Source organism: Balaenoptera ricei, chromosome 3, assembly GCF_028023285.1.
Source record: "Balaenoptera ricei isolate mBalRic1 chromosome 3, mBalRic1.hap2, whole genome shotgun sequence".
Classification (NCBI taxonomy): domain Eukaryota; kingdom Metazoa; phylum Chordata; class Mammalia; order Artiodactyla; family Balaenopteridae; genus Balaenoptera; species Balaenoptera ricei.
Genome location: NC_082641.1, coordinates 176,275,527 through 176,302,796, shown reverse-complemented (window position 1 = coordinate 176,302,796; position 27,270 = coordinate 176,275,527). Strand labels below are relative to the sequence as shown.

Genomic DNA, 27,270 nt, shown 5'->3' with positions numbered 1-27,270 from the left:
AATAAGCTAAGGTAAAGCAACATTTTAACATCCTTTTTTTCTTTGGCTGTGCTGTGAGGTGAAGCAACATTTTAACATACTTTTTTTCTTTGGCTACGCTGGGAGGCTTGCAGGATCTTAGTTCCCCAACTAAGGATCGAACCCAGGCCTTGGCAGTGAGAGGGCAGAGTCCTAACCACCAGACCGTCAGCGAATTCCCAAAACAGCCTTCTTTTAAAGAAAATAAAGTGTCAGTTACAGGAAAGAGTGAAGGAATTAATAGTGCAGGCGATGGCTAAACCCAGGAATCTGGGCAGTGTTGGATTAAATCAACCAGCCTATAGGAGCACAGCCTAGTAGAAAGTTTGTCTCCTCAGCCTGGGCCTGGCTTGCGGCTCATCTCCAGTCACACCCACTGCCGGAGAAGGGATCAGAGAAAAGGTGGCTTCTTGTCCCCGCTGCTTTGTATTCGGCCTCCTCTCCATGATTCTGAGACTGCTGTGGCCTCTTCCGCCATTTCTGAGCCCTGTTGGGCAAGGGAATTCAGAGATTCGTGAGGCTTCTTCTGGTCCAGGGGCCCCTCTGGTCTAGAGAGGTCTAAGGGGGAGGGGGGGAACTTCCCTGGCTGTCCAGGCCAAAAAAAAAAAAAGAGAGAGAGAGAGAGGTCTAACGGGGAGGAAAGGAAACTGAGATAGATTCCAGTGGGACCAAGTGAAGAGGGTTGGTGTGCACAGGGGATTTTAGTAGATCAGAGATTTCCGGGGGCAGGGGGTGGGGTGGGTGGGGGGAGATGAGAGGAGGGGCTTGCAGATGGGCAAGAGAAAGGAGTTCTGAGACAGGTGAGTCTGGGAAGTTCTTGGGAATGGGAGCTGGAAAGAGAGGGTGGGGCCTATCCTCTGCCTTAGCCTGGGCTATTGGATTTATTCTCCGGGCCTGGAGTTCTTAACCTGGCCGGATTAAGTATTTAATTTGGAGGAAGGTGTGGCAGGTGAGATAGTTCCTCAGAGCCCGATGAAATGTAGTTATTTGGTGAGATAGGGGGAAAAAAACCCATTTTTCCCATTGTGAGCTTAGAGAGAGTTTGGTGGTTAGATGGGAACTTCTTCAAGATCCACTGAAGCATTTATTTCAAAGTACCAGAGACAACAGAGACCAGGGGTGGCTGCTGGCTAAGGGAGCCTGAGGCCTCTGAATGCTGGGGGCTCTGGCCTCTTCCCAGGCCACTGTGGCTGTCCCAGGACATCGTCCTGTAACAGCCCTGAAAACCCATTCGGAGAAAGGGCCAAGCTCTCAGGGCAGAGGGACCCACGGTCAGGCAGGAAGGAGCCCCATCATGTGATTTCTATCACCATGTTTGGCTTCTTGCTTGTTCATTCACTCAAGAACCATTCATCAGCACATTCGAAGTCTCCAGCTAGGCGTCTGGTTGCTGACGGCTGTTAGTGAGAGAGACTTAGGCCATGGGCTCTGCACCCAGGACTTCTCAGCGTGGTGGGGAGACAGGTCGGATAGAGCCCAGATATTCTTGGTGCAGGATGATACTTGCTTAGAGAGAGAGCATTTTACACATTTGTCCTACGGCCTGGCCCTTCAGTGTCCTACCCTTGCCTGCCTAACTCCTTTCTAGCCTAGTAAACAGAACTTCGCTGCCCTTCTGCCCTAGCTCTGATTACAGAAAGCTGGGAGTGACGAGGTCCACGTGTGGGGGGTGGAGAGATGGCGCCTCTACCAGGCCTGGAGAGCGGATGGAGTATCCAGCAGGCGCCAAACGCAAGTTAGTTGCGAGAATGAATTAGTAACAGCTGACGGTGCGCGCCTGCGCGCCGCGGGGGCGTGGCCCGGAACAGGGGCGTGGCCCGGTGCTGGAGGGAAGGAGGCGGGAGGCCGCCGCGGCGCGAGCAGACGTTACTGGTCGCGCCGGATCACGTGAGCACGCAGGCGCAGCGCCGCGCATCCCGCTCGCTCACACAAAGCCCAGACGCGGAGAAAATGGCGGCAGGGGTCGAAGCAGCAGCCGAGGTGGCGGCGACGGAGCCCAAAATGGAGGAGGAGAGCGGCGCGCCCGGCGTGCCGAGTGGCAACGGAGCTCCGGGCCCGAAAGGGTGAGTATTCCACAGCTCCTTGTCCCAGGCCGGGCACTTTTGCGGCGGCCGGCGGCGGCTCCGTTAGGTCTTGGCGGCTTCCCACCGGCGCGGCCTCGGCCGGGCTTTCCCCTCAGGGTCTGCCGAGGGTGGGGGCCGCCCAGGCCGTGAGGGGTGAAGCCGGGCGGCCCCGGGAGCGCCTCTAGGACAGCTCCTTCTTCCTAGGCCTCGGGCCTCAACTCCCCCGGTCCCTCCAGGCCGGGTCCGACACCGACCCTGACGCAAAGGCCTCAGGCCGGGCCTCTGCGCGCGGGGATAATGGCGCGCGGGCCCTGGAGCCGACGAGCCCCGGAGTCCGCGACCCGCTCGCCTGTCGGGTGACCTTGGTTGGGCGCGTGGTTTCACGTCTCTCCGCAATGGCCCGGGGCCTCAGTTTCCCGATCGGTAAAGTGGGGGGAGGGGAGGGATTGCGCACGCAGGATCTCGCCCGTTGTCGGTCCGGGTAAACGGTAGCAGAGGCGGGTGGGTATCGGGAAGGACCGCGAGGCCGGCTCCGGGAACCTCCTCCCCCCTCCCGCTTCCCGGCGCGCGCCGTTCCCCTCCTCTCCAGCCCCCCCCTCCCCCGGCCCCGCGATAAGTGCCTCGGTCAGAACCGCCCCTCGCTCCAAGCTCTGGCCTCGGCTCAAGTCCCTCACCTCCTCTCCAGGTGCGCAGTAGGTATTTGTGGAGAGATCGGACCTGCTGCTCAATGTTCAGCCGTAGAAGCAAACTGTAGGGAGGGAAAAAAAAAAAAGGGAAACGTTCTCTTTCGTGTTCTAGGGGAAGATTTTTCCATCATCAGGCGGGTTCACCCATTTCCAAACTCCCGTCACCCTTTCAGTCCTGTTTAGAGGTCTGTCTCGGGTCCTCGGTTTTTAAAGTTTCCATAAAGCTTTAAAGCATTCCCTTATGTCCCCTTGAACCCCACTCATTCTGATTACAGCCGCCTGAAAGATGGAGAGGCGTTTTGCCTCCTCCCGGCAGCTGTGGGGGGAGGACAGGGGAAGGCTGGGCACACATTTGATTTACCACATACGTTTTTTAAAAATTGTGGTAACATACGTAAGGTGAAATTTACAGTTTTAGCCATTTTTAAGTGCACGATTCAGTGGCATCAACTGCATTTGCGGTGTTGTGCAGCCATCACCAGTATCCGCGTCCAGAACTTTTTCATCATCCCAAACAGAAACTAGCTGTTAAACAATAACTTCCTCTTCTCCCCCTCTCCTGGTTACCTGTGTCATACATTCTATCTCCTATGAATTTGCCTTCCCACAAATTTTTAATGTGCATAGTTGGAGTTCGTGGGGATTAAAAGTGAATGTAGTTAAAGCGCTTTGTTAATGAACACTCACTAAATACTAGCTATGTTGTTAAACTTTCTCTCCTTAGGTGGGGAGGAACAAAATACCGTGGTTACTGGTCCTTGGAAGTCAAGAGAAAGGCATCTTAGAAGTATTCCCAACCCTTTATTATTGAAAATTCTGGAAAGGGATGTGTTCATTTAAACTTTTTTCATTACCTATTTCCTTTATTTCTTTATCACAGGATGGAGTGCTGCTAGAATCGTGCTAGGTGAGAAGTTATTAGTTATAGATTATAGAATCTGGGGTACATTTTTCAAATTTCCCATTTTCCACTGTCCATTTCCAAATAGTCATTTTGTGACTGATTCCAAATAGTCATTTTGTGACGCACGTTAACACATGGGTTATTAGAAAGAACCTGAAGGTTTTAGAGCTAAAAGAGCCCTTGTTGGAAAGAACCTCAAAGTCTAGGACTGCTTAGTAGAGACTATTTTAGGAAGTTAGGAACACTTAGATCTGTTTCGGAGGGCCATTGGAAAAGTTTGTGTGCGTGGTGTTTTTTTTGCATCACGAAGCTTTTAAAGCAGAGTTCTTTAGAAAACAAAGCCCCCCCCCCCCCCCCTTCTCACAGGGAAGGCCAACGAATATTTTTGTAGTAAAGTAATTGTGCTGTGGTATTAGTAAAAGGAGTTAACTAGGTAGGGAGCTTGGAGGGGCACCCCTCCCCCCAGCCTAACCTGCTGGGGGCAGTTAAGAGGTGTTCCTCTAGGGGGAGGAGGATGAAAGACGATGGAGAGAGGCAGAGAGGAGAGCGTCCAAAGACTAGGAATTTTTATATTTATATATTTGATACGTATTTATAAAGAACCCAAACTGCTGGAGCACTGGGGGCCAGCTGGTGGGCAATGAATTCCAGACTAAGGAATTTAGATTTTTATCTTGAAAGCCTTTGAGGGAAGGGAAATGAGTGAGACTGGATTCTTCTTACCTTTGTCTCCGCCAGGAGTGGAGTGTGCTGTAAACCAAAAAGGCAGTGAGATAGCAAGCTTGATGAGGACCCCAGATAGGACAGCTTGTTTTGCAGTTCCTTTTCTTCTGGGTATAAGAGGAGGGTTTGTTTTATTTTGATGAGAAATCTGTTGCATCTAAAGACAGTTAAGGGACTTCCCTGGTGGTGCAGTGGTTAAGAAGCCGCCTGCCAGTGCTGAGGACATGGGTTCGATCCCTGGTCTGGGAAGATCCCACATGCCGCGGAGCAACTAAGCCCGTGCGCCACAGCTATTGAGCCTGCGCTCTAGAGCCTGCAGGCCGCCACTACTACTGAAGCCCGCGTGCCTAGAACCCGAGCTCTGCAACAAGAGAAGCCTCCTCAGTGAGAAGCCCGCTCACCACAACTAGAAAAGCCTGCATGCAGCAGCAAGACCCAATGCAGCCAAAAATAAATGAATAAAAATAAATTAAAAAAATAAATTCTGAAGTTAAAAAAAAATAGGCAAGATTCAGAGTTAGAGTATATTAGTCAGGAGGTAAAAGCGTTCATTTTAGAGGAGTATGTAGGCTTAGGTTTGATTTTTTTTTTTTTTTAATTTAAAATTTTATTTTTTAAAAATAAAGGTTGCACCGTCCATTTAAAATCAGTGACTTAACCTACTCCACTTTCAGAGTAACCTGTGGCTGAATCAGAAAACTGAGAGATACGCTATTTTAAAAATATTTAAATTTTAAAAATGTATTTAGTATAAATTCCTGGGGATGTAATGTTAGTGTTGACACTGTTTTACAGTCAAGAAAAGTTTTTTTTTTTTTTTTTTTTTAACAATTGAGAAGACTCAGGTTAAGGAAATTGACCCAAAGAATCTGGGGGAGGCCATCTTGACTCCAGGTCCTTTGCTGCTTCCACACACCACCCTGGTAACCTCTCACTGAACACAGTTATTTGAAGTGGTTTTTTTTTTTTTTTGTTTAAACCAGTTTCTCTGTGCTTTGCAATGATTTGAGTGTTTGCTGTACTTTAAAAAGTGATTGTGTACTTGATAATAATTTTGAGGCACATTTGATTGTGAGCTCAAGATTAGAATAGGGGCTGTAGGTTGTTTGAATGCATGCTGCCAGCTCTTTGCTTTCACTTTGCTCTTTGATTTTATTCATGGCTAGGCAGAGAGATACTAGTCTGCAAAGATTAGGTTGCTTGTTTCATTTAGGAGTTGGCAGATGGTCTCTCCCATTACCATGTTTTGCAGTCATAGAGGTGAAAGCTGAATTGCTCCTTTGGTAGTCTGTAATGAGTACAGTGCCTAGATTTCCTCAGCCACGGCCCCATGGGCTTATTTTAAAACCTAATCAGTATGTGCAATGGTAGAAGGCAAGGAGTGAATCATTCTCCAGAAAATTTTTGGTACAAAAATATATCATTGCCACAGTTAGTGTGCCAAGTCTGTCCTTTAAACTTGTCAGTGTGGATAAGTAACCTCCTTTCACAGATGAAGGAACTGAGGCCTGACAAAGAGTTGGTGACATTGGGGTTCAGGCCTAGATAACCCTACCTCTTAGTCATCTGTAGTATTGCTCCCTTAGGTATTGCGCTTAACATTTACCAACCTGCTTTTTGTTAGGCTGATTGTTGATTCTCACGACATCCCTGTGAGCTACATGGATACAGGTTATGCTGGTTTTGCTGGTAAAGAACCAGAGAGGGAAAGCGCTTAAGTCACGTGGGTAGTTAGGAGGTGGACCTGGAGCTAGAATAGTGCTGTGAATAGTGCTCTCTGCATCTTAAATGCATTAGGGGAAACTCAGGATTGAAAGGATTTCTGTGAAGAGTCATTTTACATAAGGGATGGTTCTCAAGGGAATATGGGGGTGGGGGAGTCTTTTTCCTCAGGAGATGTGGTCAGGATTTCGATGTGTCGGGGTTGCCATTTTCAAACTACACTCTTGATTGAAAAACTGAGAATAATGAGAGTATTATACGTGAGAGGGAATGCCATGGAGGCGTAAGGGAGGATAGGGATTCACTGTTTTACATGTTGAATGTGACAGCCCTTGGTGAAATAGGCAGGCACCCTATCTTTTTACTTGTGATCTTTATGTACAGTATAATTCTAGTATGGTGGAGCAGTGACATGTTAAATTATCAATTTTCAAAGAATGCAGTCAGTGAAACAATTCCAAAGCCATATTAAACATAATTAATCTTATTTTAATGACTTGGGAGGTTCTTACAGATACTTTGGGCTTATCTTTATTGATGTATCGTGAATTAGGTTGATAGAATGTCAGAAAAAGTTTTTTAACATATTGGGTCTATTTAGAACTTAAGGTAGATGATTGGGTGCCAGAATCAGATGGGGTGTTCATTGGGAATTGGGAGCCACTTAGCGAGGAGAATATTGGTAAGGCATTTAGCTTGCTTAGGTAGCTTCAGTTTCTTTGAAAGATGACAGATTTGTTACTTTATATAAGAGTTACAAGTCAAGTTATATTGGGGTTAGGTTTGAAATTTAAGAAACTAGTGGAAACTTAAAAAATGTATAATTGGCACAATAAACTGCATAAGTTGGAAGTGTACGATTTGATACCCTCACTGAATCAAGATAATAAATACAACCATAACCCCCTTTGCTGCCCCTTTGTAATCCTCTGAGTCCTTTTTTTCCCCACCCCCAGGCCATAGTATGCATCAGTGGTTCTCAATGGGGTGATTTCTTCTTTCCCTTCAGGGGACATTTGGAAGTGTCTTGGAGATATTTTTGATCTTCATTTTCAAGTCTGAGGAATGGGGCTGCTACTGGCCTCTCTTGGGTAGAGGTCAGGGATGCTGCTGAACATCCTACAGTGCACGGGGCAGCCTCCCACAACAAAAGGATTATCTGGCCTGCAAATATCAGTAGTGTTGAGGTTGAGAAAACCCGCTATAGATTAGTTTGCCAGATTAGATTTTCTCAAATATATTTGTATATGATGAAATCTTACCATATGTACTCCTTCTTTGTCTGATTTCTTTGAGTATAAGTATTTTGAGATTCATCCGTGTTGTGTGTAGTTCATTACTTTTTGCTGAGTAGTATTTCAGTGTATGGATATACTCTTAGTTTGTTTATTCATTTACCTGTTAGTAGACATTTAGATTTCAAGTTTTGGGATATTACAAATAACGTTGCTATGAACATTCAGGTCTAAATTTTTGTATGGATATATTTATTTTCTTCTGGGTAAGTATCTAGTTGTGGATAATGTATGGTAGGTGTGTTTTAACATTTAAAATTCTATAATATTCTAAATTTGGGGTATTTAGGATAAAGCAGGTTATTTCATCAGTGTAGCTAAATTATAATCTACCTATAAAAATGTGCTTCTAAAAGGTTTTCACAGTTAAGTGTTATATGTATTTTAGGGCTAGAAGCATATTCCCCTAATTTTATCCCGAAGGTAAGTGAGAAAATTGAATTAAACATTAAAAAACTGGGCTTTTCTTAAACTGTCACATCATCTATACTTGAACGTGTGTCACGTGAGGTTTCTTTGAGGGGGGTTTTCTACAATTCTGTCAAGAATAGAGTTGATGGTGATCATTAGAGTTACAAAAAGGTCAATTTTTTAAGGAACTGGAAGTGATGAGATAGGAGGAAACTTCTCGGAGAGAGGAAATGATTAGCCAGAGAAGGACTTGGGTACAGTAGTGCTTTGCTCACACCTTGGCCATAACCCATTTGAGCTGCTTTCTTGATGATGAGCCATGTGATGTGGATTAACCCCAAACCAAATCCCCAGCTTCTGGGGTTAGATTGGGTAGTTTATTCTTAGCAGTAATGATGCATGGCAGAATATGGCCTAGACACTTTGTTACCTACTTTGTCTTGTAATTAGTTATTTATACATTTTGTAACTAATAAGGTGAGCTGGGCAGTCTTTGAAAACACAGGCTGGAAGCATTACTGTGTCATGCACCCTGTGTCAGAGTAATGTTTTTTAATGTAGATTGTAGAGTATTTGGGTTTCAAAAGAAACCAGTTCTAAAATATATTCCTACCCACAGACTCTCTGTAGGCCCATGAAATGTAGATTGATTTACATTTTATGAATTGTTGTAACACACTTCCTCCTTATGTACGGAGGGTAAAATGCATGCTCTGTCTGGCAGACGGGTGCAGGGCTTTCATATGGAGTGGATGGGTGGACTGTGCTTGCGGTGTGCAGTCAGCCTGAGGAGGGTCTGTTGTGAGCCTGGGTAGACAGAGTGAAGAATTCTAGGAATCTGGGGATTGGTGTGGCCCTACTCCCCCTCCCCCATCTGCCAGCCCATGTGAAGGAGGTCTATTTATTGCATGTTGGTATAGTTCAGATCATGGAAGAAGTTGCTTTCCTTAGTTTTGCCTAGGGTGATAACTTCACTGGGTTACCATTTGGCACGCCTGTGTGTGGATATGAGGGACCAGTAGAAAAAAGTACTTTGGGGACTACAAAAAGTTGCTAACTTCAGTTTTTCCAAGTACACTGAAAGAAAGTCCTCCAGCTACCATTGATGTTTGAACACTACCCCTCCCCCACACACTACCCCTCCCCCACACAGGGAGGACATATCCTAGAATAAAGATCAACCCTTTACGTTAAAGAAGGTGGTCTTATAAATCATCAGTACTGTAATCTTGACTTTTTGTTTTCTTTCCATTTTTGTCCTGGATCACAAAGTCTCTGCTAGAATCTGTAGTTTGGGAGTCCCTTGATTCTCACTGGTGGAAAGCATAGGGCTTGGGAAGCAGAAAGTGCTGGACTTAGTGCCCTGAGAGGACTTCTGTGGCTGCTGCCTCCCCAGTTGTTCCTGGTCAGCTCTCACAGGTGTCTGCCTGTGGTCAAAGGGGGCTCGGAACAGCCACACGCAGCCAGCGCAGGGCCACCCTGTCTGGTTCCTGGGCTCTGGACTGGGCTTCCAGCCTGTCTGGTTCTGTGCTTTGGGAGCCTGCATTTCTTGTGAAACTTCTCCTGCCCACTCTTAAGCCAGATTCGTACCTGTAGAGCTTAGAAATGTTACTCCATGGAAGCACCTAACACACAAAGGTAAAGAGTATTACAGGAAAGGCCATGTCAGAAAAAAAACAAATCCACCCTTCTTTGCCAAAGGTGGAATTGTTTGCGTGCTGTCTTTAACCTACCGGCGTTGCTCAGACTTCAGTTTCCCTAGCCTCAAAGTAATAGGGTTGAGTAGAGAATGGTTTCTTTCCCTTAAAAATTTTGTTTTTAAAAATTGTAGTAAAATATATGTAAATTTTGCCATCCTAAAATGATTACGTGTACAGTTTAGTGGCATTAGGTACAGTGTTGTACACTATGCCAATAGCCACTCGCCATTTCCAGAACTTTTTTCTTTTATCATCCCAAACAGAAACTCTGTAGCCATTAAACAGTAACTCCCCATTCCCACCTCTCCCCAGTCCTTGGTAACCTCTATTCCTTTTTTCTCTATGTCTGGCTTATTTCACTTAGCATAATGTTTTCAAAGTTCATCTGTGTTGAAGCATGTATCAGCACTTCATTCCTTTTTTTATGGCTGAATAAGTAATATTCCATTGTATGGATCTACCGCGTTTAGTTTACTTCATTCATCTGTTGGTGGACACTTGGGTTGTTTTCACCTTTTGCTATTGTGAATAATGCTGCTAATGGTGTACAAGTACCTGAGTCCAATTTTTTTCTGCCCACAGTGAAAGACACTTTTATTTGTAAAGCTAAAATTGGTTGGGCCTATGTGTACCACCTCATTTCTGTTCCATGAAATCTTATAAATCTTCCTTCTCTTTTCCTGTTTCTGTCTTGGAATTAAAGCACCTTGGGCAGGGAGTTGGCCTGTTTCCCCCACCTCTGTTAGAGCCCCACAGGAGTGTGTGAAGGCCTAGGAAAGCACACTTGTCTTGGGAATGATTTTTTTGATAGGTGGGTTTTAAGGAGTGTACTACTGCAGTTTTCTGCTCTATGGACCACTTTAGTTTGTCTCAAATCAGGATCAATATTAGTCTTGTGTTGCATGTAACTTTGTGTGGGATTGTAAACCTGGAAAATCAAATATTGTCTTTAGTATTGTGCTAACATATGGACTTTTTTTCTCCCTCTCTTTTGAATTCAGTGAAGGAGAACGACCAGCTCAGAATGAGAAGAGGAAGGAGAAAAACATAAAAAGAGGAGGCAATCGCTTTGAGCCATATGCCAATCCAACTAAAAGATACAGAGCCTTCATTACAAACATACCTTTTGATGTGAAATGGCAGTCACTTAAAGACCTGGTTAAAGAAAAAGGTAATGGTACTGGTGGTTGAGTAGGGTCAGAAGGTTGGTGTGTCATCTTCTCTGTGGATAATTCCTTGGTTATTTTTTTGTCAGTGAAGCTGTTCTGGGTAGAGCATGTGTTCTCTCCAGGCTTGAGAGTGAAGCGCCCCCATCCTACTTTTTTATTTTTACTTTTTGTGGTCATGCACTTGTGTGTCAAAAAGGTTGTTTGTTTGATCCCTTGGCCTACGAATGATTTTACTGGCTTAATATGGTTAATAGGGCTTTGATTAAGCTTGAGGGGAGCCTCTTTGTGTTAAGGAAATTTTTTGAATTCTTCATATGAGGTGGGAGAAATTTTTTCTTCTTCCTTTTTGTTTTAAAATTCTGGCGGGAAGGTAGTTTGTTTAAATTTTGTGGCTGTCTTCCTGGGATCAAAATTTGGTAGCTGGAACTTGTGCTGCTCGGATCCTAAATTATAAAACCATAGCTTGTATTTAAACTGTTAGGCTTCCCCACCCTGGGGAGGAAAACACAGAATAGATTGGCAATTGGATAGCTCAAAATAAAGCATCTGCTTTGTAGTTTGGTGCCTTTAGGCACACATTGGTCACAGCCCTGGTGTTAAAGTCTGGCCTAGGGCAGAGGAAGCAACTGAATGAAGCTCCGCTGCCACCAGGAGGTCCTAGGGGGTTGGTTGCCCCCATGGTCCTCTGCTTTACCCACCACCACCACCACCACCCCCGTGCACACCACGTGTGTCCTCCTTCTTTTCACACTCTTGTTCTGCTTCTTTTGTCGTCTTTTCCTGATTCTGGGCCCTGCTGGTGGCACACAGGGCTAAAGAGATTGCTCAGCCCAGGTTTAAACAAAATTATTCATAGAGAGCCATTTGTCTAATGCCTTGAGGTCTCCCTTCACCCCTACCCCAAGGGAAACCTAGAATCAAATTATTCTTAAATGGAGTCTTTTTGAAGGACTGAAAGGTACTGGTTTTTCTGGAGCATTCATAATGAAAAGAGATTTGAGCTTGATTTGTCAAATGATTAACATTTCAGTGACAGATGCCACTTGGATAGGCCATTTTGGTATGTGTACTGGTGCTCCCAGCATTGGGTTTTGAAATTATGAATGGCCCACTGCCATCATTGTCCCATCACTTAATTCAACCATGGCATGCCAGAAGCACTAGGCACCATGAACCTCTCTGTACAGTCATGTAGGCTGCTCCCATGTAGTATTTCTCCAGGTAACATGGATAGAAAAACGTTTTGGTGTGAGATTTGTTTTCCTGCCTTGATCAGCCAAATCATTCCTGCCAATGCTCCTAGGGCAAGAGTGAAGTTTCTTCTTTTTGTCTGAAGGGCGTGTCATGTGGCATCCCAGATGCAGTGTTCTTGGTTTTTGGGACTGCTGCTTCAATAAAGCTTAGAATTTCTGTACAGTACAGTTGGGTCTCATTCGAATTAGTTTTTGGAATAACCCCCAAATTTGTGTTCTCGTGATTTGGTTGAAACGCTGAATTGATACTTCCATTGATAATAAGGTATAGTAGTTCCAAGAACCAGGAATGTGGCTTTGAAAATGCAATTGTTAGAATTTTGTAAGAGATTGCAGGCCAAATTATTTTTCCATTTTTAGGAGTGTGTGAACCAGTTTTGGGACATGATGGATAAAGTAGGTGACATTTTTACTGCTTTACCATTCAGTAATTCAGTTTTGGAAGCCTTAAAGCTGGTAGCAGCAGCAGCCATGACGTTTCTGGATGTAGAAGCAGTTCACCTCAATTTCCTATTTTGCACTGTATTAAGTGTGGAGCCAGCCTGGTGGTTTATTCGGATACTTCCAAACTGGTTCTCATATTCCCTCGGCATACTGCTATGAATGCCCTGGCTCAGCCCTTTCAGTGTATTTTTGGTGGTGTAATTTAGAATTACAGGTGTGCAGTAAATCAGTTATTCTTAACAAACCTTAAAATGTTCTTGTTTAGAGCTCCCCTGTACAGGTTAAATTAATTACTTTTCTGTTTAATTAAATTATTAGAAGTATTGGATTGTGGATAAAGGGATTCATAAGAGAAAGGTAATCTTTTTATGGTAAATCTTATATTCAGTATGTGAAGTCTAAAGAAATTTACTGTTTACATATGTACAATTTCTTAAAAATGTCTTTATTTTCATTATGTGGTTTTAAAAAATATTTTAATTCATGTCTTGGTATACCAAAAATATGTTTCAATGATTATTTGAAATCTGAAATATTTACTTGAAATGTGTTGCACATGTTTTAAGGTTTTTGAAGACTTGTTGCATAGGAAAAAAAAGTTGCGGATAGAGGCACTTACAATCTAAAAGTATTAGTCTCAAAATAGTCTCTGAAGTGGGCAAACCACAGAGATTTGGGCTGTTATAATCCAACCACTCTTTATCAGTCTGCATTTTAAGAGTCTATTCCTGATGAAATCGCAGTGCTGTTGTTTCAGGAAACTAGTGGAATAGCTAGAATTAGTTGTCCTCGGCTTAAAGATCTGAAAAATGCTCTGTCATTGCAGCACTGCCTATAATTGCTGCCTGTCAGAACTCAAGTAGTAGCTTTGAGATGGCAAGACAGGAGTTTTTGTTCTAAGGATAATCATGCCTGAGAGTGCTTCACGTACCCCTCCCTAGTTCCCGATCTTTTCTCCCTCCTTGGACACCAAGTGTATATTCTCCATGTTTGTTAGCATTTAACAGCCTTCTAGGAGATCCTGTTAATAACGCATGTATTATGTGAACATACCACTTATGCCTTTTCCCCTGGATGGGATCACAAAGCTTGTTTGGTGGCACTATCATGAAATCAGCATTGCTGACTTCAAAGAGAAAAGGTACTGAGAGCTTTGTTTTGTTCTGTGCCAGGGTGCTTCCCCCGCCCCCTCCCCCATCATATCATTCGGGGACATGGATTAAACGGCCTGCAGAATTGAACTTGAGCTTTCCCTGAGCTTTCCCCTTCCTGCTCTAAGTGTCTGATTGAGCAAAGGAAAGGTTTCTATTGTCCGTCCTTTTGATCACGCTTATTTTTAACGGAGATACTACTTGGAACGAATGACTGCTGTGAACACTGAAGAGTGGATTGAAACAAAAATTGAGAGCCAGTGTAATAGGAAATTTGAATTGGAGATTGCCAAACCAGGTTTGAAAGTGACTTAACAGTCTCAACAGCTACCTCATTTTCATCACTGGATCGATATTGGGATACACATCTCAAAAGTGTTTGACCATAACGTTTGGGCGAAAAATTAAGACTTCCGTGAACAAAAGGTGATTGATCTTGGGAATTCTAAACTTGAATAGTGTTGTGCTACATTACCGAGAAGTCCTGTGTGGATGAAGAAAGCTCGTCGTTGGGCTGTTGTTCTCCTGGCCTAACCAGGGAGCCAGCAGCATCGAGGTGGGGCAGCTGCAACCGAGGCAGAACTGAGCTGCACAAGCAGTGAGTAAACATGGAGGACAGTTTGAGGAGGAAAGAAAGGAAGGTCAGTGATACAGCTTACTCTCAATCAGTCTCAAGTTTAGCAGCAGTCAGTTTAACTTGTGTAAGCAAAGATTTCTTAAGAACTTAATCCTTCTGTTTTTATTGAATACATCACTTTAAGTCAGTTTCAAATTCCAGCTGACAGAAAACTGAGGCCCAGAGGGCAAGTATAGTCCAATAGTAAGTCTCTGTTGGCTCTTGAAGATAATCTACATTGTGGGTCTGTGGAGCAGAACTTTATTTTCAATTTAAGTAAAAATCCCTACCCAGTCTGTGTGGCTCCTTCATATTTTCCTTTGTTGGAAATTCAGCCTGCGTTTTGGAAAGGCCTGTTGATGCTAAAGCATTCATATCTGTGGGTACTTGGGTTGAACCTTAATAGTGCAGCCTGCCTGGCTTATTTGTTGGTTTTTGGTCGAGTTAGAGAGGCAGTATTCTGTCTCGTCCATGGAATTAGGAGCAAGAAGGTGCTTAATCATTTTCTAATTTTTCCATAAATTGAGTAATCATTGTATAGAATAATTATTTTGCCGTGTTTCAAGTTGTCTGTATATTAAAGAAACAGGCTTTCCAAGTTAAAATATGCATTTATTCCATGCACCCCTCCATTAGAGCATGCCCTGCTTTGGAGCTCCTCCCACACCCCCCTTTGAATTCTTTTCAGTGAAGCTTTAGCCCCTGTACTTTGTGTGTGTGTGTGCGTGTGTGTGCGTGCGTGCGCGCGTTTGTTTCAGCCTTGAGCAGTAAATGAAATGAGAATACAGAAACAAATACTCTTTGTGATATAAGTATGTGCAGGAGTGTTAAAGTAGCTCCAAGGGACTACGTGAATTCTTTTAGTGTTGCTCATTATCTTACCCTAATGATATGCTTTATTCTTGGGGTAATATTTTTAATAATCCACCTAAATGTTGGTTAATAATGAGTTCTTTGAGCATTTTAAAGTAAAGGTAGGGACTTCCTTGGTGGTCCAGTGGTTAAGACTCTGTGCTCCCAATTCAGGGGGCCCAGGTTCGATCCCTGGTCAGGGAACTAGATCCCACATACTGCAGCTAAGACCTGGAGCAGTCAAATAAATAAATAAATATTAAAATATCTTACCTTTAAAAAAAATAAAAGGTAGGTGATGACATTTGGCATTAGATTTTTCAAAGTCTTAGTTTTTTCATTTAGATATTTTGATGTTTAAAGCTGCAGTAGAATTTGTCTTAGTAGCCTGCCCTTGGGATTCCATGGATTCCATCTATGTTCAGGAATGAGAGGAGCAGCAGTATTTTTCATTAATACCTGTGAATTCCATGTCTGTGAGACTTGCTACTGCCAGTTTGTTAAGTCTGCCTCAGTCCTAACTGATCTGCTCTGGTTGATTTGCTCTTTTAAACTTCATTTCATTGAATGTGACCAGACTATGAATAGTTGGTAAATTTTGCCTTCAAAGTTTTGTTGATAGTTGTACTGACTATACTAAACAGGTCTTTGCTTTAATAATGTAGAACTAAAAGAGAGGTGGTCTTTTAAAGGTTTTATTATTCTCTTCATGTAGGGAAGTATGAACTGGCAACTGTTACAGATCCTGTAACAGTGATTTGCTTACATCTCTGAATTGATGTGGTCTCTCAGGGTAGAGATCAGAATATTATGAATTCATGAGGAGCATGGTCATTATTGTTGATACTCGGGAACAACACTACTCATGGTAGAGCCGCAAGGCTCGCCTAACCTATGGCTAAACTGATAGGATGGAGGCTTTTTTAAATGTAATTTTTTGTTTTTAATAAACAACTATACCATTTGGGGAAAAAGAGGGAACATTTTAAGCAGAGTATTGGTGCAGAGGATTGAAGTTGGATTTGTGCTGTCTCAAGAATGTTAAGTAGAAAAAGTCCTAATTTCTAAACCTGGCTTTTTGTAAAAATGGTTATGACCATGGAAAAAAGTTTGGTTTGGACTTGCTTGGTTTCTGGGTTGCAATGACAGCTTTTTGATATAAATCAGTGTCTTTATGGGCACAAACTAGAAACTTTGAAAATGCAACAATATTTGAATTCTGACAACGTAGTTACAGCTGTCAGAGTTAGATACTGTGATTGTTTTAGTTATTTTTAAGGTTATTAGGCGGTAGTCACAGCTCTAGGAAGTAAGCTTGGGGTTGGGTCTCTTTACTGTCTTGACACTACTTGGCATTTTCATCAACGTGGAGACAGGGGCTGTTGGTCCTCAAATGGCTGCTGCTGTTGAAACAAATGGCTTTTAACATGGCCTCAGGAATGACTACAACATTTTGGGAATTGCTTTATTTTTGTAAGGATAACAGAAAGCCAATTTGTATGACTGTCCCTTGGCTGTGATCATTTTTCAGTTGTACATAGTCCAAAAGTTAAACTATACCAGTCCCTCCTAATTTGTTTCTTCATTTCTTTGCACTGATTCTCCTTCCTGTTTTGTGCAAAGTGCTGGTTTGGTTTGTAATGTTTCAGGAAAGGACAAGGGAGGTGAGGCTATACAGTTAAACTTTGAACACTTGGCCTTCTTGCTGTCAACTGCCATGCAAATATACTACTAATATGTCCTTCAAATTTTTAAAAATACTTTTATTTTACATTTCAGTCTTTCCTTGGTATATTAATTTTAAAATCTTCATAATAATTTTAATATCCTTTGAACAAAGGAATTAGACTAGGAAGGACTTGGGCCCATTAAGAGGGTTATTTTTACCCTTGGCTGCTAAACCAAATTGAAAGCTGAATGAGAGAAGGCTTTACCATCATAAAAATAATCGTTAAAAAAGAAAAAGTATTTCTTAGAACAAAAGCCCTTTCTTGACTTTGGAGAGCCTGCTTAGATATTGTTTTCCACAAAGTTAACACTTAAATTTCTGGGGGTTTTTTGGTGTCTGTGTGCCATCTTCAAGTTCAGCAGCCATTTTGGTGGTTGTCTAGGTGGGTTCTAACATCTGGTTGTGGTGGTCATGAATTGGCAATCCAAACCTTGAGGAAAATCTGCGGAATCTTTTGAAATGCTTTGTTTTTTCCCCTTTGTATAGATTAGCATCCTAAGTGAGTCTGTGTAGCTGTTTAGATGCAGACTGAGCTCTAAGTTTGCATTTATCTGTGTCCTTTAATGAGAAGGTTGAGAGAGCAGCAAGAATACAGCCTGGCTTAATTTTAATTCACTGAAGAGAACCCAGATGCTGCTCTGGTATTGTGATAGAATATCTACACATCCTACTTGTGACGGCTGTGGAGCCTAGTGCTGTGTGCAGGACCAGCCACAGAATCTGTGGGGCCCAGTGCAAAATGAAAACACAGGGCCCCTTATTTAAAAATTACTGAGAATTTCAAGACAGCAACAGAACATTAAACCAAGTGCATGGCCCTCAGTGCAGAGCCCCAGGCGATTGGACAGGTTGCACACCCACATAGCCGGCCATGCCGTGTGTGCGCCTTTGAGGATATATATTATACATATACACATCTTTGTAGTTAGCATTTGAGCTCAGTTCAGTGGCATTGCAATTTGTGTGCTGTTCACCTTCTTTCAATATTAAGAGTGTATTTGTAAAACTGTTTTCTTCCTTTCTCCAAAAAAGTGAATCATGCAGACTTCTTTCCTGTAGATTTGGATTGCCTCTAGTCATGAATGAGTATTTCAGACAGGGAAATTGATATGGAAATCTGTGGAAATAGCTTGTTTGAGGTGGGAGGAAAATCAAGGACATTGTTAACAAGTTTCACCTACTTTTACTGCACACCTGTAATGCCTAGTGTGGTGGTTTAGAGAATATGGAGTGTTTCTGGGCTTTCTTATAAGGCAGAGGCTCCATACAAGGTTGCTGATGATTGTTCTAAATTCCCATTGTTTTCTTGGCTTTTCTCCCTTGGTTTATGTGTCGTCTGGAAACTGATTTGTAGTTGGTGAGGTAACATACGTGGAGCTCTTAATGGACGCTGAAGGAAAGTCAAGGGTAAGTGTCTGAGAGAATTTCTTCTGTGGATTTACTACATGAAAAATGTAACTGTATGGTGGCGTGGAATCGAATGAAATCAGGAAGGCAGTGAGTGCTCATGTTATAGTAGCTATGTTTGATTTTGCCAAACATTCGAGTGGGGTGGGAGGGGATTTGCAAACGGGAGTCCCGCTTTTCCAAATGGCTGGGCAAAGAGCTTTTTGGTATTCTGTTTGGATGCCCAATTTGGATAACTGGGGACCAATAGCAGCATTGTCTCTTTGTTAACAGAGGAATTGGCTGTGTGTGAATTATGCATGGAATTTTAGCGGTGGTATATTAATGTAAAACGTGTGTTCTTGTCTAGAAAATGTTACTTTTGGTTGTTTGCTGTATTTGCAAGTTGCGTGAACCAAAGATTCTGAAAAGTTGCCTTTGTGCCAGTAAATTGTAAAACTAATACTAAAACTTGAACGTTTAAAATTGGCCTAGTTTAAAGAGAAAATTAACTATTTTCTGTCGTGCAATAGAATGGCTTAGAATAATCAAAAGGATGAGCTTAATTTATGGAAGGGATGGATTTAGGAGGAGTATGATAAGGAATTGATTGAGTACAGAGAGAAGCAGATCTAAAGTTTGTGTGATTTCTCGGAGAACCTGAATTTAGGTCTGCTCATTATAACTTCAGCAGCTATAGTGCAAGGCTGGTAATGTGAAGGAAGAGGAGATACTAAGGAGCTGAGCTCTTAATAAGGAAGGCTAGGCAAGACACTTCTGTCAGCTTCCCCTTAGAAGGGTTAATTTAAAAACTGTTACATAAATCATATTTTTAATTTATAACTGTCATTGAAATTTACTATTTTTTTCTTTTCTTTTTTTCCCCTTGCTCTTCTGACTGTCTGTGGCTTCTTCCAAAGGGATGTGCGTAAGTATTGTCTAGTTACTTATTGGCAATTGAGCCTTCTAAGTTGTAGGACTGGTTTCACTCATTTCCTTTTGACTCTTCATAGCGTTGTTGAATTCAAGATGGAAGAGAGCATGAAAAAAGCTGCTGAAGTTCTAAACAAGCATAGTCTGAGTGGAAGACCACTGAAAGTCAAAGAAGTAAGCTCATGAAACACTGTGGATACCATTTGTAGTTGTCGAGTTTCCCTGTTTGGAGTTAGGAAAAGACAGAATAGTCCTTGATGACATTTTACGGAGCAGAACAACCTGTTGTTGTTAATGAGGAGGGTCAGTCACAGGCTTCAGCAGTCATTCCTGTAAGAACTTTGGGATAGTGGCTGAGCACATCTTGAGCCACTGGTGACTGCCTTCCTAACATCTCTGATTTGTATTAGGCCAGCCTGCCTTGGTTTTCTCAGGGGCAGTCAAACTGAGTCCATGGTTTTTTTTTTACTCTTTGTGTGTTTGTTTTTTTGTTTGTTTGTTTTAAGGTATTCTACATCTACAGTTTTACTCAGTCTGAACCCTGTTCTTGGCCCATCTTTTTTCTTTTTTAAAATGAGTTTAAATCCTTTTTCATAGCTAATCCAAATCAGGTATCTTCTCTCCCTGGAGGGAAGTGGGAGGCTTTTTGTTAATTCAATCCTTCCTTGACTTATTTTTACCTCTTATTCTTGGAGGAAGGTCAGTATATGCGAGCTCAGAGAGGAAAGCATGGTAGCGCTTAAGTTCTCTTGGGTGAAGGTAGCACGCAGAAGGGCAAAGAGTTCAAGAATATTGTCAACACCAGAGATTCATAAACCTTTCCAGACTTTACACATGAGTCAAATGCCTGAATACTTGAAGGATGGAGTACCTTGGTGGTCTAGAGCTGTGTTTTCAACCTTTTGGGAAAATCACCAGTTGGGTTTGCAGAAATTATAAAACCCCATTGAGTTAGTGAGATTCAACTGTACCAAGCCCTTGAAGATCTTATTTCAACCTGGAAGTTTTAATGTCATCCACCCCCCCCTCCCTTTTTTTGCTTTTTTTACTTTTTTTACTTAGTTCAATTGAGAGCTAAATTTTACACCCTTCCTTTCTTCCTCATTCTTTTGGCTAGAATTGTTCCTGGCCTGGTGGTTTAGTTTTACTTCATTTGAATTTTTTGTTACAGATTTTGAGAAATGGTTTCCAAACAGCCTCTCAATCTCTGAAGTTTTGGGGGTATCACTTACTATGGGAGCATGGTTTTAATTGTCACTGGGTCAGTTAAATGTAACCCTTTTGTGCTTGTTTTAGGATCCTGATGGTGAACATGCCAGGAGAGCAATGCAAAAGGTGATGGCTACGACTGGTGGGATGGGTATGGGACCAGGTGGCCCAGGAATGATTAATATCCCACCCAGTATCCTAAATAATCCTAACATCCCAAATGAGATTATCCATGCATTACAGGCTGGAAGACTTGGAAGCACAGTATTTGTAGCAAATGTAAGTAAATGGAAACATTGTTTCATAAAGTTTGATTTTCTACTTTAGACAGTCTTGTCAATGTGTTATAAAAGTAGTTCTGACATTTGAGAAGAAAAACTTAAAAGAGGGTTATGTTATCTTCTTGATTTATTTAAAAAATCATCCTTGGGCTGGGCTTTGTCCCCTAATGACCACTGCAGTCATAAGTCACACAGGCTTGACCATGGTCCTGTTGGGGCCATGTTTATGGAGTTTTGCTGGTGTGTATAAAAGTAGGTGCAGGGTAAAGTGTATGAGCAGAGATTGTGTATTGACATTTATTTCCCTCTTCCTGTTAATGTCTGGGTGAATGGTAATACTTTGCCATTTGCAGAGGGAAGTATTTTTAAAAGAAAGTGGATTGGGGAGGATGATGGTAAACCTTATCTGGGGAACAGCATTTTTTAGTATTCACAAAATAAGCATTAACTTGAAAGGTATGAGGTGACTTAAATTGTTATTTCAGAGAAAAGAGACAGTAAATAGTAGAAGGCAAACCTTCGTAATCCTATTTGAAAAATTATACTGACATATTTTTGTGACATTATTTTTGTGACATTTTCTAATGCTTGTTTTCCAACCAGAGCATGTCACATTCATGTAGTAAAAATGTTTACAATATTTTCCTCCCCTTTCCCTTGATTAGCTGGATTATAAAGTTGGCTGGAAGAAACTGAAGGAAGTTTTTAGTATGGCTGGTGTGGTGGTCCGAGCAGACATTCTTGAGGATAAAGATGGAAAAAGTCGTGGAATAGGCACTGTTACTTTTGAACAGTCCATTGAAGCTGTGCAAGCTATATGTATCCTTTTATCGGAATTCAACTCCTGGTGAATTTAGTTTAGCCTAAATGTTGTATTAGTAAGACAGGTTTGTGTGGGGAAGTGGTAATTTTGTGTATTAGTATTTCTTATGTGACTAGAGAGAATACATTACTATGGATATTACTAAGGGAGTACAAAGTATCTACATAGTATTGTACTTATGTAGATAGAAGAGATGGTTAGAAAACAGGCACATGTCCATGAGTGGTCTTTTCCATTGTCTTCTTTTTAGAGGAGACTGGTTTGAAGGGAGAAGTCCAAAGAATGTGCCACTGGAGAGAAATTCAGTGTTATTTCATATGTAAGTCCTTATAGGGCCCTATCTCTTCAGTGGATTGACATTCTGGAAGAAGCACTTCTCTGACCCTAGGCTGCTCACCCTACTCACCCCAGAGTTACATCTTTGTAGTCACAGGGAGAATACCACACATGAACACTGTAACTAAACTCAGGCAAGATTGTCACTTAGTATATTACCCAGAAAACATGGTACTCCAAAAAATGGTAGGACACCTGACTTATTGGACACATACAGAAAACTGATCTCAGTGTTAATGGAAGAGGAGGATGGTTTGGTGAGAAGTGTAAGGTTTTATAAATGGCGCGCCACACCTAAGGAGTAAGCGGAGGTTTCCTTTTTTCCCCTTGAGTGTTAGTTATTGTCCCTTTAATGTTTACTGTAGGGATAAATACTTGAAAGTATAAACAGGAATCAAAATTGCTCATAAATTCACCACTTAGAGGGACTGGTGGCAGCAGTTGGGGTATTTTTCTTTTAGGTATTTCTGTTCTGCTGTGCGTGTTTCTAGAATTGCAAGAAATAGCCTTAATTGTAATATCAGCTATGTTTAATGGCCAACTGCTATTTGACAGACCAATGCACGTGAAAATGGTAAGTAAATAGGATCTTTCCTTTAATATACTCAGATAAGTTTAGCAAAAACACGGGTTTATTAAGAGTATACATACACATAGCCACTGTACTTTTATTTATGGATCAGTCCAAGTTAAAGGGTACAGCACGTTGAGCAAATTTATGACAGAAATAACTTTTTGCTCATGCACCTCTTCGGATATTTTTTCCTTTGCACAGTTACTGGCATGGTCAGGAGGTCACTTGCGTATCCTGCTTGAGCAAGTGATCAGTTTCAGAGAATGGTTTTATATATATAGGTTGCCAGTTTTCAGAGTATTGCAGTACGTTTAATTAGCATCATATCTATTGTGAACATAATTAAGTCTGATTCAGAAAGCCTTTAAAGTTCTATTGAAGCGTTTCAGTATAAACATTAGCCCAACTATGGCTGTGCCCAAGATGCCAAAGATAATAGTATTAATACAAGCATGACCGGAACGTGCTGAGGGCAATCTAGTCAGGGTTCCAAATCAGGAAGGACATAAAAGGAGCTCTAAAGGAATTTTTTAGTTTCTTTTAAACATTCAGTTTAGTGTTTTGAATAGATAATTGCTTCACATGATTCAAAAGTCAAAAAGCATGAAAAATTCAGTGTGGGAGTCTTGCTCTTACTTTGTGCCCAGGTTCCATCCATCCCCCACAGTGATATGAATGTATATTCTTTTAATCTTTCCCCCTTTACACAAAAGGTAGCAACTCTCACATATTCTTTTTATACTTGCATGTTATTCTATGGCATGGGTGTATCATAATGTATCTAACCCATCCTCTGTTGATAGGAATGATTTCCATCTTTTGCTGTTGCTAACAGTACTGCAGGGAATAGTGAGATTTATTCACTTTCTCTTTCAGGATGAGAGGGCCTTACCAAAGGGAGATTTTTTCCCTCCTGAGCGTCCACAACAACTTCCCCGTAAGTGTCTCAATTATTATGGCTAAAATTTTGAATTTGATTTATTCTAACCAGAAAACTGCAATTACCTTTGAACTTGTGCCATGTCATTCTTGTGCCATGTCAGTTATCTTGACCATTCTTGAGTAAAACATTCAAAAAGGTTGTTTGTTTGTTTGCCCTATAGATTTTTCTGGGTGAAAAAATGAGTAGAGAAATTCACAACTTAGGAAGGATTGTTAGGATTACACTGTGGTGTGAGGCAGGCTACTCAGGATGTAGAGGCTGTAGTTGGGAAGAAACAAACTGCAAAGGGAATTAAAGCCAGGTTGCACTTGGGTTCAAAAGAGATTGGTTATTACCATGTGGCCTAGCAATTCCACTCCTAGGTATACTACAAGAGAGCTAAAAACTTAACATCCACACAGACATTTGTACACAGATGTTCATGGTAGCATGAGTCTAGCTGATGAATGGGTAAATAAAATGTGATAAATCCACACAGTGGAATAGTACTCAGCCGTAAAAAGGAGTGAAGTACTGATACATGCTACAGCATGGATGAACCTTGATTCCATCTCTGAGAAATGTCTAGAATAGGCGAGTCCACGACAGGTGGATTGTGGTTGCCAGGGGCTGGGGAAAGGGGTGAGTGGAGAGTGACTGCTTATGGGGATGGGATTTCTTTTGGGGGTGATGAAAATGTTCTGGAATTGGATAGTGGTAATGGTTGTGTAACTCTGAACGTACTAAAAATCACTAACTGCACACTTTAAATCGGTGTGAAGTACAGCAATCAGAAGTTTTATATAGTGTTATTCGCAACATGCAGGTGAAAATCTATCCTGGGACAGGGAAGGCTTGTTGGTTGGTTGGTCACTGCGTGGGTGGAAACAGCGCACAGTAGTTAAGTCCTAGACACTCCCTCTGGCAGGCCCACAGAGAGGAGCAGAGCCTGAGCACAGACAGCCCAGGGAGTGGGAGTGAGGGCCTGCTGTAGCATGAGGGTTGGGGAATCTACGGTGCGGGCAGGGCTAATCTGTAGAAGGAAGACTGGGTGGTGGGTGAGGGCAAGATCTGCTTGTGCTGTGCTAGGGAGGACTTCCCCCGCTGAGGCTGCTGGGGTGGAGCTGTTTGGAGGGCCGGCCAGTCCCTCCTGTCTGGAGCAGTGGCTCAGCCGTGGGAGATTGAACTGAACGGGAGCCTAGACTAGAACACTAACTCTTCTTTGCAGCTTAGGATTGTAGAAGCATCGTAGAGGCAGATTTTGAGCGGAGGTCTGTGGTTTCAAGAATAGGAGATGGCTCATCTGTTGAAAGTTAAGGACCCCATTTCCTTGTCATAATCAGTGTGATCACGTGCAGTAATTACCCAGGAACAGGGCGATGGCTCTTGTTGACTTTGGGCCTGGAGGAGGCGGGTGAGGGCTGCCTGGCAGCCTCGGCAGGCACACTGGGCTCCAGGGAGCCCGTTATCTGTGGCTTTTGGTCTCCCCAGCACGTTTCAGAGGGTTGACTTCAGAGTCGTCAGTGCTTTGGGGACTAAGTAACCTTGGTGAACTCCTGCTGCTGTTTCTATGCAATTTAAGAACAGGATTTTAATCAGATTAAATATTTGGGAACTGGTGTCAGGTTTTTTTAGTGAACTGTGTTCCCGTTTCAAAAATCTCACCTGGTCTTGGTTTAAGCCTCCGACCCATGGTGACCCAGAGCATTGTAAGTGTCTTATGCTGTCAGGCCTTGTTGGCTGCTCCCTGTTTGTGGAGCAGGGAGTTTAAGGTGGGTTGGGTACGATGCACGCCTTAGGAAGCTTTCTGGGTAGAAGATATGTTCTTTGAATACACTAGCTTCATTGTTGTTGAAACCGCCTGCAGCAGGGTCAGAGAATAGTGTAAGCCCAGTGTGTTAACTGGCTGGTTTATGACATTGTTTTTCGTGAGAAAAGTCCTTTGGGTCTCCAGGTTGATAGGTGTGGGTTGGGCATATGTGTACTGCTTACCACCTGATGTCTCCAGTTGCCTGTTTTGATTGAACATTTCTCAGTTCACGATTTAGGGAAACAAATCGGTGCTCACGATTCTCGTTGAGTGGGTTGTTCATGGTTCTTCTCTGTAGTTTCCACGTGAACTGATTTTTAGTTGCCCTTGTTTTATTTTTTAAATTTAATTTAATTTTTTAAAATTTATTTTTCATTTAGTTTTGGCTACGTTGGGTCATTGTTGCTGTGCACGGGCTTTCTCTAGTGGCGGCGAGTGGGTTTCTCATGCGGTGGCTTCTCTTGTTGCGGAGCACAGGCTTTTGGCACGTGGGCTTCAGTAGTTGTGGCACGTGGTGCCCTTGTTTTATACATATCTCACACTCTAACCGTAAAGTTGTATAAGAGCTTATGCCTTAAAAGGGAGAGCTCCCAAATGCGCCCTTGTTGACGCATGGATTAGACCCTGGATTTGCTGGTGGAGGTGGGCGGTGGGATAAGCGTGACAGCTACAACACAGTAAACAAAGGCTCTTTTTGCCTTTGAGAGTCATGGTTTCCTGAGTAAGTGGAATCAATACTCTGACTTTTGTCTTTTCCTTTCAGATGGACTTGGTGGTATTGGCATGGGGTTAGGACCAGGAGGGCAGCCTATTGACGCTAATCATTTGAATAAAGGCATTGGAATGGGCAACATAGGACCCGCAGGTGAGGAATACGGTGTGCCTCGACTGGGGATTTCCGGGGAAGTTAAAGTTATTAAAGTTAACTATTGGGATAATTGGACATTGAGTAGTTCAAATGGAATGAGGCTTTAATTGGGACAAAATTAATTCCCTCCTTATTTATCTTTGATTTATTTTGATAAAAACAGTATTTTGTATTTTTACCGAGTTGAGTGTTCTTTTCTAAAGCTATTATGCTTTGCATTTTATCCTCACGAGACCTTTTGAGCTGAGGTACTCAGTTAAGCCTTTTGGTAAAAGGAGGCAAGCCAGAGAGTTGGTCTTGCTCAAGGTCACACTATCAGTTAGTGACAGAAACTGTAGGTCTCCTGATCCTGGGACCACAGCACTGCCACAGTCTATCACCCAGACGCCCTTGGGTTCTCACCTGGTGTTGACATGGCTTCTAGAGGTAGGGGCGTTGGTGGATGCAGAAAGGTATGGAGGGCCTCATTGCATGACAGTATAGCTGTCATAGGCCACAAGGACGAATGATGCACAGTGTTCTCTTTGTTTAAGAAGAAATAGCTAATGAATAAAAGCTTTGGCGTGTAGAATAAACTTTGAACTTTACTTTTTAGCATTTTCGTTTTCGTGCAATGAAGCATTCATATATCATTTTAAAATATTTCATTTTTATAACCTCAGGCCTATGTCTTTCTTGAAATTCTTTGAATTGCAAGATGGATGCCCTCTACCCTACTGTTGTCAGTTCTTCATATCCTTTGACTCCCTCCCAGATTAAACTCTGGGGCTGACCAAAACGACTTGGCCCATCACCTTGGGTGGCTATACCAGTCTGAACACCACATCCCCTGACTGATATCTCAGAGGAAAGGCTGCAGGTGGCAGGGAGGGAAGCCTCAGCGTTTTGAGGAACTGCTTTATATTTAGAGAGTTTTACCTTTAAAAGGGAGTTTTAAATCTACTTCTGTTCCCTAGTCTGTACCTGATATTTATATTTCATGTTTAAAACTGTCTAACTTGGGCATTTAATGAAACTATGTGGACACTATAAAATTTTGAGTCACGTGGTGATTATTTTGTTAAAGGCTTAAATAGTTTTCTTGGAATGTACTAGTTTGACAGTTGAAATGGAAGAGCCCCCACCCCATTTTTTGCACTTGACAATTAAAATATATTTGTAGTCAGGGATATTTTTGCTCATTTGCTGGTGTGGAATTTCTTGTGCTTTTTAAGTTCAAACTTTACTGCTTTGACATAATTTTAGTTTGCATTGACTTTTTCTTTTTAAGGAATGGGAATGGAAGGCATAGGATTTGGAATAAATAAAATGGGAGGTAAGAACTTTAAAATGAAGTACAAATGTAATTACGTTTAGGTATGGTTTTCCCTCTCTTTTTCCCCCCTTCCTTTT

At 42.3% G+C, this 27,270-nt stretch overlaps 1 protein-coding gene and 1 long non-coding RNA gene across 18 annotated transcripts in view; one reads left to right on the top strand and one right to left on the bottom strand.

The window, feature by feature from the left end:
* Window positions 1–3,246, bottom strand: LOC132363104 (uncharacterized). Its single transcript, XR_009502549.1, has 3 exons — window positions 3,162–3,246; window positions 2,756–2,829; window positions 1–505 (listed from the first exon to the last, which is right to left on the bottom strand). It is a non-coding gene; the product is annotated as an uncharacterized LOC132363104 (long non-coding RNA).
* The window catches only part of HNRNPM (heterogeneous nuclear ribonucleoprotein M), a 51,895-nt gene continuing 26,556 nt past the window's right edge, over window positions 1,932–27,270 (top strand). For 11 of the 17 annotated variants that reach the window (XR_009502548.1, XR_009502547.1, XM_059918526.1 and 8 more), the window contains exons 1-7: window positions 19,136–19,229; window positions 20,352–20,543; window positions 21,211–21,364; window positions 22,229–22,278; window positions 23,155–23,215; window positions 25,774–25,875; window positions 27,149–27,193. Coding sequence is in view for 15 of the 17 variants with exons in the window: in XM_059918526.1 (XP_059774509.1) it covers window positions 19,152–19,229; window positions 20,352–20,543; window positions 21,211–21,364; window positions 22,229–22,278; window positions 23,155–23,215; window positions 25,774–25,875; window positions 27,149–27,193 (682 nt within the window). In the remaining 2 variants the exon portion in view is untranslated. Of the gene's footprint in view, window positions 2,082–10,523; window positions 10,694–18,090; window positions 18,144–19,034; window positions 19,051–19,135; window positions 19,230–20,351; window positions 20,544–21,210; window positions 21,365–22,228; window positions 22,279–23,154; window positions 23,216–25,773; window positions 25,876–27,148; window positions 27,194–27,270 lie in introns of those variants that run through there. The other 6 variants (XM_059918527.1, XM_059918536.1, XM_059918540.1 and 3 more) reach the window with 5 other exon arrangements.